This window comes from Notamacropus eugenii, chromosome 2 (genome assembly GCF_028372415.1).
Source record: "Notamacropus eugenii isolate mMacEug1 chromosome 2, mMacEug1.pri_v2, whole genome shotgun sequence".
Taxonomy (NCBI): domain Eukaryota; kingdom Metazoa; phylum Chordata; class Mammalia; order Diprotodontia; family Macropodidae; genus Notamacropus; species Notamacropus eugenii.
Genome location: NC_092873.1, coordinates 431,409,650 through 431,422,675, shown reverse-complemented (window position 1 = coordinate 431,422,675; position 13,026 = coordinate 431,409,650). Strand labels below are relative to the sequence as shown.

At 44.0% G+C, this 13,026-nt stretch overlaps 1 protein-coding gene across 1 annotated transcript in view; it reads right to left on the bottom strand.

Annotated features, from left to right (window-relative positions):
* Window positions 1-13,026, bottom strand: part of LOC140523147 (uncharacterized) — a 37,550-nt gene that overhangs the window by 22,562 nt on the left and 1,962 nt on the right. The window contains exon 4 of the mRNA XM_072638173.1: window positions 1-13,026. This exon is cut by the window's left edge and continues 22,562 nt beyond it. Coding sequence (XP_072494274.1) covers window positions 12,724-13,026 — 303 coding nt within the window. The 3' untranslated portion in view covers window positions 1-12,723.

Genomic DNA, 13,026 nt, shown 5'->3' with positions numbered 1-13,026 from the left:
CTGTGTGCCAGGTGCTGTGCTAAGTGCTGGGGATACAAGAAAGGGCTAAAGACAGTGCCTCCCTGCAAGGAGCTTACAATCTAGTGATTGTAAGCAAGAGAGGCCTTACATAAGGATGCACTGACGTAGAGGGAAACAATTTGGCACATCAGTGTAAATGACAGGCATCCAAGAAGAGGGTTCAAATCCTGCTGTATGTGTGACCCTGGGAACATCACTCCCCGAGCCGCAGTTCATTCATCTGTAAAATGAAGGGGTTGGATTAGATGATGCCCAAGTTCCCTTACAACCTTGGAGTTATGATCAAAGCTTCTTAAGACCACAAAATCTCAAGAGATGGAAGAGTTCCCAGCAGGCTGCCTCAGCCCCAAGACCCTCACTCCAGGGATGAGAATTCCCTTCCAATGGTGGCTGAGAACATTCTTCCTCATGCTGATGCAGAATCTGCCTCTCTGCTACCCTGGGACAAATCAGAGCATCCTAATCCCCTTCTCACAGGACGGTGCTTAACACACTGGAAGACCATTGCAGTGCCCTTACCTTCCTCAGGCCACAACTCATCCATTACCTTGGGGGATTGTTGCCAGTACTCTCATCATTCTGGTCCTCTCATTTGGATGTACTCCAGTTAGGTGGCTCAGTGGATAGAGCTTTGGGCCTGGAGTAGGGAACATGTGAGTTCAAATCCACCCTCAAACACTTCCTAGCTGTATGACCTTAGTCAACTCACTTAACCTCTGCTTGCCTCAAGTTTCCCAATCTGTAAAACAGCAAAAAATAATAATGGTAGTAGTAGTACCTATCTCCCAGGGTTGTTGGGAGGATCAAAGGAGAAAAGAATTGTAAAGTGTGCCTAGCACATGGTAAGCACCATATAAATGTTAGTTATTATTACTGATTACTGGAGTCTAGGAGACCCAAGTCTTCTGACCTCACATGTACTAGCTGTATGACCTGGTCAAGTGTCCTATCCTCTGCCTGCCTCTTCTTCTCCATCTGTGAAATAGGGATAATAATACTACCTACCTCTCAGGATTATTGTGAGGATCAAACGAGACAATGTTTGTGAAATGCTTAGCACATGTCCTGGAATAAATAATCAAAGTTTATTCTCTTCTTTCTTTCTTACGTCCTCCCTAAAATGTTGGTGCCCAGAACTCAACATGGGATTTTAGATGTGGTTCAACCAGGGTGGAGCCCAGCAGAGCTACTGTCTATTTTATTTAGGACCATTTCCTAAGAAGAAGAAAGACAAAGAAGGAAAAGAAGGAAGAGAAGGAGCATGTATACAGAGCTTTAAGGTTTGCAAAGACATTTACACACTGTCTCCTCTGATCCTCTGCACTACATAGGTCATTATTAATGAAGCCTATAATCGTGTCAGATTTGGGAAGGAGGAGGAGGCAAAATGTCCTACTGTTACTCACATTAAACTTGTAATCCACACACACAACACATACACACAAAAAAACTCTTTCAAACATTCCATAGCCTCCTCTCTATCCTATCCTTGCCCAGATGCCATTTTTTTAAACCCAGGAATCTTTCTATTTATCCCTACTGAGATTACCTTAGAAAATTCTGCCCATCATTCTGGCCTTATATTAAGATCTCTGTGATCCGGATGCCATTATCCGTGTGGCAGCTCTCTGTTCCAGCTTCATGTCATCCACAAATTTGACAAAGCATGACATCTCTGCCTTCATTCAAACCATTGAGAAAAATGTTCAACAGAAAAGGGCAAAGGACAGTTCTCTGGGCATTGCAACAGAGACCTCCCTCCAGGTTGACACCGATTCATTATTGGCCTGTATCTGGGTCTGGTCATTCAACCAGTTCCAGATCTACTAAAGAATGAGACAGCATGTTAGAGCATAAAGAAGGCCTAATGGTTTCTGGGCCACAGCCTCTTCCACCGTAAAAATGGCAGGATTGAACTAAATGGGTCTGGGGTCCTCACCAGCTCTAACTGTTATTACCTACCACAGTATTTCCAGACTCTGCAAATAAAAAACACCCTTTATTATAATATGTAAAAATATGTTCTAGAACTCCCCAAATGATAGCAATGAAAGAGCATATGTAAAGTGCTTGGGGAACCTTAAAGAGCATAGTATCAAATGGGATAAAATTCTAAAGCACTTATTAGGACAGTCTGACACATAGTGCCGTATAAATGTTGTTATTTATTATTATTCTCATGATGCACTGAGCACAATGCCTGGTCCACAATGAGCCCTAGAGAAATGCTGGCTATAGTTAATGACATCAGTATATACTTAGCTATAAAAATGATTATATACTTAGCTAGCCATGATCAGTAGTAGCATTATAGTAATTGTACCATTAGTAACTACTGACTGAAAAAACAGGGCATTAGGACAAGACCTGTGACTTCATTACTAACTCCAGGGTTACGAAATTCCTTCTATCAATGCAAGGTAGCAAGAGAGCTGCTGAAAGCACTTACTAGTTAACTGTGTGACATAATCAGTCTGCCTGGCTTGCAGGCCACCTCTAAATCCATGATACGTGACACAAAGCTACTCTGACTTCAATAAAACTTTTAAATGAAAGTTGTGACTAGAAGGTGTCAACCCCTCTGGCTCTACTCACCATCCCTTTAACCTTCCAAACCAAAAACTTCCCTGTCCAACACTCCCCAATATGTGTCACCCCATTAGAACTCAAACACCTTGAAGACACAGACTGCCTTTTCACTCTGTTTTTGCATTTCCAGCACTGAGCACAGTGCTTGGCACGTAGTCATGCTTAATAAATAATTTTTCATTCATTCATCCATTCCTCTAGAGCATCCAGATACACTAAAAAAATCAAAATACATATATGTGTGAGACATTATTTTTGCAGTCTGCAGAAAGCATGTTTGCTTATTTATTCTACTGAGTCATGCTGCCTATTTTGCTAGAGCTAAATAAAGATCAAAATGACAATGCTTGGTACGCATATGGATTCTCTGGCTCCTTGTAATAAACTCCTTGGCCCCAGGTTGGAAAACAGTGATCCAGTCCGAATCTCTCCATCTTGAGCACAAAACTTTTACCAGACTGTCACATGCCTTACCGAAATCAGGAATTCTGTCTCTACAGCTTTTCCCCAACACCCCCAAACCCACAAATGTCAATCCATTAACTTGACCAGAAAAGGACCTAGACCAAGGGATGCTTTGAAATCCTGGGAGAGAGAAGAAGCAAGTAAACGAAACCACTGAAATGCACAACTCCTGGAAGGGGAGGTGGAGGAATCTGAAGATGGGAATAACAAAGTTTTCAAGACTGCTAGGAGACCAAGAGACAAGGTGAGTAAATGCCAGCAAACTTCAGAGCACTTGTGCAGCCTCACTCACAACAGAAAAATAGTTTCCTGGTCTTTCCTGGTCACCCACAGCCCCTATCACACAGACAGAGATTACAAGTGCCCTATCTCTGAACATGCCTCCAGAGAACCAAGATGGTATCATATAGCTTTGATGCTTCCCCATCCTCACTTTCTTTGTCTGTAAAATTAGGGCCCTGCATCTCAATTTATGATTTGAAACTCAGTTCCTGAACCTTCTCTTTTTGCTTTTCCTGGGTCTGAGAGCACAGAACGCAGCAGACAGAACTTGGAGGCTGGTTTCTTGGGTCTCCTCTGACTGGGGCTTCCTCCCCACCTTACCTTCTCTCTCCAGCTTCCTCCCCCAGTGTTCTAATTCCTCACTGGGCAGTGATCTTGATGAGCCCACCCCGCTCTGTCCTCCTTTCTCATTATTCTGACCATGAATGTGGTCTTGATGTCTTTGGTGCCCAATTCATGCTTTCCTTTTTCCCCTTGTACTCCAATTCTGAAACACTACAAACTGGGGAGTTCTTGATCTTTTTTGTGACCTGTTCAGCAGTCTGGTTAAGCCTACAGACCCCTTCTCAGAATAATACATTTAAATGAATAAGACAAAATACATGAGAGTCCAAAAGAAAATAACTGTATTGCAATAGTTATCAAAATATTTTTAAAAAACAAGTTCATGGATGCCAGTTTAAGAATTTCTGATCTCATGTAAGTCTCTCATTTTATCTTCTATCACCACTGATAGGACCTTATACACTATCCCACTCTAGTAGGTGACTAGATTTGATCAACCAAGCAAGCATTTATTAAGTGCTTACTATGTGTGCTAGGTGATGGAGATAGAAACCACGGCTTTAAGGAGTTTCTATTCTAATGAGGAAGATACTGTATTCAAACTTAGATGCAAGATTATGTGCAAATCACCAACCAGGTAACCTCAGAGAGGTGGGGAACCTGTGGCCAGCCTCGAGGCCACATGTGTCCTCAAGACTGCAGGTTCCCCACCCCAGTACCAGAAGCTGGGGGACCAGGAAAGCCTGGATGAAGAAGATGCTCCTAAGCTGAGTTCTAAAGGAAATCAGGGAGGGATGCCAGGAGATGGAGGCACATTGTGGGAGAGTGTTTTTGCTGAGGTCTCAGCCCCTGAAAAAGAAGCTGGTTTAGGTGATGGAGCTGGTGAGGGCGGAGAATAGAGAGAATCAGGGAAAGGTGCTGGCGTGGAGCAATAAGGGTTCACCAGACTAGCCTAGGAAAAAGTAACTCTCTAATTGGTTCATTTCAGTCTCATTTTCTAACCTGCTCCCTTGTTCCTAATACCAACCACTTTCCTGACCTTCCCCCTCCACCCCCACAATGCAAGTATGTGCACACACACAGTAAAAACAACCTTTAGTAACCCTCTGTTCCCCTCACAGCCTCCTAGAACTCGAGCCATGTGGTTTCCCCTCCAGCCACTGAAATGTCTCATTTCCTATCTCAGCCCTGGGCGGAACTGATCCTTAGGCCCGCGGTGGCGGTGGGTGGCGGCTGCTGCTGCTGCTGCTGTAAACTTCTTCCAAGTCTTTTATGAGCACATCAGGGTGAGAACCCGTTTAGGAAGTTAGTCTGGGGTAAAAGGATGTCCATAAAGTCAGTTGGTCAATAAGCATTTATTCAGTGCCTACTGTATGCCAAGCATCATGATAAGTGCTGGGGATACAGAGAAAGACAAAAACAGGGTCCCTGTCTTCCAGGAATTCACAGTCTGGTCAGGGAGACAACCTGCAAATAACTGTGTACAATAAACAAGATACATAGGAGAGAATCAACAGAGGGAAGGCATTGCTAAGGGGGAAGTGGGAAAGGCTTCTTGTAGGAGGAGGGATTTTAGATACTGGTAACCAAGAAGTAGAGCAATAGATCTGGAGTCTAGAAGATCTGAGTTCAAATCAAGCATCGCTCACTTACCAGCTGTGTGACCCTGGGCAAGTCACTATTTAACCTCTGTTTGCTTTAAGTTTCCCCATCTGTAAAATGGGCATAATAATAGCACCTACCTCCCAGGATTATTATGAGGATAAAACAGGATAATATTCTAAATCGCTCAGAAAACCTTAAAGTGATATGTATGTGTGTGCATGTGTGTGTGTATACACACGCGCACATACATATACACACATACTTACATACATGTGATTGTATATATGTATATATACATACACACATACACTTCTATATACATACACACGCACACACACACACACACAAATACTAGTTTAACGTAAAATGTTTAAGCTAAAATTCTACCTTCTTCAAGACTTTCCCACAGTGCCTATCAGTGCACAGGAGAGTTATGAAAGCAGAGACTTAGGGGAGGGGCCTGAGAGGTCATCTGTGCTAACTCATCCATTTTATTCATGAGGAAACTGAGAAGAGAAGGGATTTACCCATGGTCACACAGCTAGTTAGCAACAGAATTAGGACTCGAACCCATAGTCCTTCACTGCCAAATCCAGTCCTCTTTCCACAACACTAGGGCCTCTCAGAATATTACAAATAATAAGACAAAGCACAAAATCAACAACCACCACTGGCATTGATATAGTGGGTCAATAAGCATTTATTAAGCACCTACTGTGTGCCAGGCACTGTGCTAAAGGCTGTGTGTGTGTGTGTGTATATATATTTATACCTATAAAAGTATATACAAAGAAATGCAAAAGACAATCTCTGCCCTCAGGAGCTTACAACCTAAAGGACTTAAAGTCTGCAAAGCCCTTCACAGACACTAGCTCACAGAAGCCTCACAATCCCACAGTGAGGTGGGTACTGTGGGCATTAGCATAGCGCTATCCCTGATACCTAAGGACAAATAGCTACAGGCGTTTGTTGTTCCTGAATGGGTTAAGTCCAGCAATTTGTCCACTGTCTCCCTAACTACATGCCATTCCAGTACCTACGTCACCAGCAAAGCAACTCCCAAATCCCATTCAGTGGCACTGAGGAGGATCAGGTCCCCAACCCCAGCTGGGCTCTGCCCTCCCCAGGACACTTGGCTAGCTCCAATTCTGAAGAGGCCAGTGGTGCTGGGAGCAGGAGATGGGGGAAGGGCATCAGGACACATGGCAGCCCCTGCAGCCCCGGGAGAGACAGGAAGGCTGGATCATCCAGGACAGGGAGATAGGGAAGGCACATGTCTCCAGAACCACGCACTATCAATTGTGAGAGAGAAAGAAGAGAGAGAGAGAATGCAAGCTTTTTTTTCCTCTCTTCCCCCTCATCTTGGCTTCCAAGCCCTTGGTAAAAGAAGAGACTGGACTGAACCAATCTCTGCTTCTGAAAAGGGGAGCCTGGGGGACAGAGGCAGAACAGTGATGGAGGAGTTGGTCCCTGAGGGGGGGAGAGTACACAATGCAGGTCCCCAATGTTCTGTCCCTCCTATACTTTGCATCTAACTCCCCAGTCCACGTTCCCAACAGCCAAGCTGTGATAGCTGGGGGAAGAAGAGGTTTGCCCCCTCCTCCAAACACCCACTTCTTTCCCTGTGGCTGAGAATGAGTCATTCACTCTGTTCTCTTCAAAAAGAGAGACCTGTTTGTATGTAACACAGTGCGAGTGATTAAGCCCTGCCTGCGTCACCAACTGCCTGCTGAACATCTCCAACTGGGTGTACCACTGGCATCTCAGATTCAGCATGTCCAAAATGAAACTCCTCTTCCTTCCTCGACATTCCCCACCCCAGCTTTCCCTGCTTCTGCTAAAGATGCCATGGTCTGTCTAGTGAGCAGTCTGGTCCTTCAGAGTCCTCCTCAACTCTGCCTCCTCCCTCCTTCATCCCCCACATGCAATCAGCTGCAGGTCTGGCCAGTAATACCTCTACCTCATGTCTCTCATCTGTTCCCTTCTCTCCACTCACATGGCTACCACCCTATTCATTCAGGTCCTCATCTCCATCCTCCACAAAACCTACAAATGACAGGACACATCAAATTGTGGCAATCCTTTGCCCCAAGAACCTTACATGGCTCCCTACTGCATCTAATATAAAATAAAAAACATTTGTCATTTAAAGCCCTTCACAGTACAGCTCTAGACTAACCTTCTAATGTTATAAAACACTTCTCCCCTTCACACATTCTATGTGCAGCTGCGGGGCATAGCAGAGCCCTTGGCCCACAGTCAGGAAGACCCAAGTTCAAATTCAGCCTCATACAATTAAAAATTGTATGACCTGTGGCAGATCATTTAACCTCACCTGTAAAATGGAGATAATAATAGCACCTACTTCTCAAGGCTGTTGTGAGGATCAAATGAAATAATATGTGTAAAGCTCTTGGCACACTGCCTGGCACATAGCAGGTACTATGTAAGTGCTTATGCCCTCCCTCTAAGTTCTAGCCAAACTAGCCTACCTGTTGTTCCTGGAACTCTACCTTCCACTGCTAGGCTTTTGTACAGCCTGGTCCCCCTTGCCTAGAATGCACCCCTTTACTTTTTGGATTTCCTGGCTTCCTTCAAGGTACAGCTCGCAGACCACCTTCTCTGCTAAGCCCTTCCTCACCCCCTTAGTCATCAGAGAGCTCTTCTTCAAATTATCACGTATATACTTGTCTGTTTACACATTCTAGTCCCCAGTAAGAATATGAATTGCTTAAAGTCAGAAATTATCACTACTTTGTCTCTGAATTGCTGGGAATAGTGGCATGCACATAACAAGCGTTTAGGAAATGTGTCTCAAATAGTAGGGTGCAGAAATACTTTTCACTCAACAGGGAAAGGGGAGAAGGGGAAATCAGAAAGAGGGGAGATTAAGGAAGGGATTAGTTCTAAGCAAAACAAACTCTCTAAGGATGTATAAAAACTAAGAATGTACTCTAAGGATGTACAAAAATATTTATAGCAGCTCTTTGTGAGTTGGCAAAGAATGGGAATGTGAGGGGGTGCCCACCACAGTTAGGGATATGCATGTATATACATCTGTATGTATGCATGTGTGTGTGTGTGATGGAATGCTATTGTGCTGTAAGAAATTATGAAGGGGAAATCTGGGAAGACTTATATGAACTGATGCAGCCCAAAGTAAACAAAACCTGAAAATCTATTTATACGCTGACTGAATTAGGAACTGTGGTCAGCATAAAGAATAATGATGATTTCAGGGCACCGATAATGAAACATGCTCCCTACTACTGGATAAAGAGGCAAAAGACTTAAGAGTGCAGAAATGAGGGTGTGTAGAAATGAGGGTACATAGAAATGAGGGTGCCTCTCTTTTAGGACTTGGCCAATGCAGACATTTGTTTTGTTTGAGTATACATGTTTGTAATGGGGGTTTTGTTTCTCTTTTGTTCTTAATTGGGGAGGGAGTCAGATTTTTGCTGATTGAAAAAAATTTAATTAAAAAAGAAAATACTTGTTGGATTGGATATAAAATGAATGGGATTAGATCATCTCTAAAGGTCCATCCCAGAACTCAAGCTATGTGAGGAAATTTAGCCTCAGAGAAGGTAAGTGATTTGCCAAAGGTCACACAGCCAGGGTATGGCTAAATCACAGATCACCACCTCTAACTCAGATCTCCCACTCCCAAGTCTAAGAAATAGGCTTCTACTTCATCACGATGGGGCTAATAGCAAAAATCCCAAGTAGAACGTCTGAGGTGGAAGGAAACCAAGAGACTCCAACCCTGCTCAGGGTCTAATATGTAGTCCATCACTGTCAATGACTCAATGTGATACATACAATCTAACAGAGACTGTACACAGTCTAACAGAATGTGCTAAGGTAAACACACAAATATTTATATATGTGCATCTCTTAGTCACAACTTTCGATCACACAGCTACCATCACAAGAAGTGTTCAGTGTAAGGAGGGAGAGAGGAAGAGGGGAAAAGGAAAGGGAAAGGAAAAAGAGGGAAAGGGAGATAATGAAGGAAAGAAAAAGAGAAGGTGAAAGAGGAACGGTGATGGAGAGAAGGAAAGTGAGAATGATGATGGGGGGAAGGAGGAGGGGGAAATAAGAGGGAAAGGGAGAGAAGGGAGAGAAAAGGGAGAGGAAGCATTAATCAGGAAGAGGTGAGGCACAAAGTATACACCCGACCCTGAACTTCACAATTTAGTGAATGGCAGGTATAGCAATGAAGAAAATTGACTCACAAATCGACATGAAACCTGGGACAAGTTGGTCAATCCTTACACAAGGATTAGAACAGCACCAGGTCCACATCTTCGGCCCTCTGCTCTTCTCTCCTCTCTATCCCTTCAAGAGTCTATTATCACATCCAGAAATTGGATCCATATTCCTATGGATAATTCTAATTTGGATATATTGCCATCACCCCAAATTCAACACATTTAAAATCAAGCTCATCATCTCTCCCCAAGCCTAAAAGAAGCTCTGTCGTCTGATTTCTTTATTATTGTCGGTGATAGTGCCTCATTATATCAAAGACCTACATTCGGGATCGTATATAACCCTTCTCCCTCCCTTACGTCCCAGATCCAATCCATTGCCAAGTCTCTCCTTTCTTTCTCCCAAATGTCTTTCTGATTCACTCTTTTCTCTCTAATCAGACCCTCACAGTATTTCACCTGAAATACTATAACAGCCTCTTAGTTGGTCTTATGGCTTCTAGCTTTCTCCCTCAATTAAAAAAAATTCATATATCTAAACTGCTTCTCCCAGATAGTAAGTATCTATAGTTAATAAAGGTCCCATCATAAATAAATTAGAGAAGCAAGGAAGATATTTCCTTTTAGATCTATGAATCAAGGATAAATTTATCAATAGGAGGGATCACAGAAAACAAGATGGGTAGTTTTAATTACATGAAAATTAAAAGTTTTTGCACAAGCAAAAACAGTGCAGCTAAATTACAAGAGAAACAGCTGAACTGAGGGAGGGGGGAACTCTGCAGCAAGTTTCTTGGATAAAGGTCTCATTTCCAAGATAAATAAGAGATTAATTCAAATTTATAAGAATAAGAGCCATTTCCCAAATGGTAATTGGTCAAGGGATATTAATAAACCATTTTGAAGCTATCAACACCCATATGAAAATATGTGCCAAATCACTAATAATTCAAGAAATGCTAACAAACTGGAAGTCCTACCTCACATCTAACAGAATGACAAAGATGGCAAAAAAGAAAAAAGGGAGTTGTTGGAGGACCTATGGGAAAGGGGATGCATTAATGCATTATTAGTGGAATTGGTTCTGCAAAGCAATTTGGAACTGAACTATGATTCCCCCCCCCCAAATCAATGGATTGTGCATACTCTGATGCTTCTGCCCCAAAAAGATCAAAGAATTATCCTTATTAATTATTTTTTGAAAGGATCCACATGTATAAAAATATTTATAACAGCCCTTTTCATAATAACAAGAATGGAAACTAAGGGAGGGTGTCCACAGACTGGGGAATGGTTGAGCAAATTATGGTATGTGAATGTAGTGAAATTTTGTTGTGCCATATGACATGATGGAAGAGACAGTTTCAGAGAAACCTGGAAAGATCTGTATGAACTGGTGCAGAGTGAAGAGAGCAGAACCAGAAGAACAATTTATACGATAACAATGACGTTATAAAGAAAAACTTTCAAAGACTTAAGAGATGCAACCCATGAAGTAATCAACCACAATTCCACAAGACTCATGATGTAGCATTCTACTTACCCCCAGACAGGAAAGGAGAGACTCCAAGCACATCATGAGACATTTTTGGACATGGTCAATGTAGGGATTTGTTTTGGTTGATTACTTCATATTTGCTACAATTTCTGTATTTGTTTTCAGTTGGGTAAGGAGGGAGAGAGAGAAAATATACACCTGTTTAAAAAAAGCGTTTCAAAAAGGAAGATTATTGTATAAACATCATTATTCCCATTTACATATGAGGAAACAGGAGTGACAGGATGTGACTTGTCCAATGCCATCCAACTAGTAAACCCCAGAATGAAGACTCAGGTCCAGGTCTATTGACACTCAGACCAAATCTCTTATCACTCCACCAAGATCCCATTTTAATCCACTCTGCACATTCATTCCAGGTGATCAATTTATTACAATCATCAAAAACCTTATTAATTTAATGCAACATCCTAACCTTTTTAAAATGCCTACTATGAGAGAGGAACTTTGTTAGGAGCTGGCTATACAAAGACAAAACAAAAGTCTCTACCTTTAAGGAATTTACATTCTATAGGGGAAATGAGACATGACACACAGAGTAGTTAAATAAAAAATATTTACAAATTTCAATCTTTGTATCACTCCCATTACAGACTACAGATCTCAGAATTAAAAAAGATGTTAAAAGTCATCTACCTGAATGAATAAAATAGCAGCTTCATCATGCAACTGTCCTATTCCAGATCTTAGAAAGTCTCTCTGCTTCATCGAGTCTTCTGCCTGGATTTCAAGGAAGGCACTCCACTTCCAGCCCCACCTTAAGGTCTATCCAACCTTATCTACCATTCATCCTCAAAATACCCTCAGCTCCAGTCAGGTGGGTGGTCTCTCACTGTCCTTCACATGTGCCAGACTCATTTCAGCCTCCATGACTTTGTTCATGCAGCTTCCCCATTCTGGAATTTCCCCCCAACTTCCCACCATCTATCTATTCCAAATCCTACTCAGCCTTCCATGTCCAAAGGGGTTTGGGGGGAGGGGAGGATGCCATAGCTCTGTGTAGGAAGTTCTGAGAGAGAGGAAAATCTCCCAGCTGGAAAAGGGAAAGAGAACCTCAAAGGTGGGGGTTAGGGGGTATGAAAGCCAGAGAAAGGAGAAAAGGGGCTGGGGCGCTCTACCCCTGGAGGCATTTCCCTTCAGTTAGGCTTCACAGATAAAAAGAGTTCAGAGGGTGGAGAGAGGAGGGAGGAGGAGGAAGGTCTTCCATCCTCTGATGGATAAGCACGATTTTCATCACTGCTTTGGTTGCCCTGGTAACCAGGGACAGCCCAGTGGAGAGTACAGTACAAGAACATCATGTTTTCTTTCGCTATCTTATCTACCTCCTCACACCCCCTCTCTGCCCATCCTCTCCTGCCTAGGACAGCTCTGCTAATTGCCCTTCTCCTCCATCCTCAGGGGGTCACCTTCCTGTCCGAACCCTGCACCCCCGTCTCAGGGTGCTGGGGCCGGGGGACACTGCGGCAAGCTCTTAGCCTAGCGAGGTCTCCCTCCTGCAGGGTCAGAGGGGGCGCTGGGGTGGCCCCTACTCCCACCCACTCTTCGCAGCTCCCTGCCCTAGCGGAGCCACCCGACCCCCTCCTGACTCCGCATCCGGCCTCCCCGCAGACACCCTGTCTACGCGGCCCCAGAGCAGACGCGCTGTACTTGCCGTGTGAGGTTATATAAGCGTTATATAACATGGTGGCACCAATCACCACATGGCTACGCAGGAACCGGAGAGGAGCCAGGATCTGGCCCCCGCCTGACCCAAGGGCACATGGAAGTCAAAGCCACAGCAGAGAACGGGGACCCCTCCCAGCCTGGGCTCACGTGGAGGGGAACTTGCCTGGCTGGGGTCTGGGGGTCCTGCAGCGGAGGTGGGGGTCTTCCGGCCTCACGGGTCTGGGTCCCGGCGCCTCTCGAGGGGGTGGGCCTGCACCCCACCCCGGCGCACACAGACGTGTCAGGAGCAAGCGCTGCAGACCCTGCCTCTGCCCGACGTCCCCCACGTCGTCCGCCAAGCGG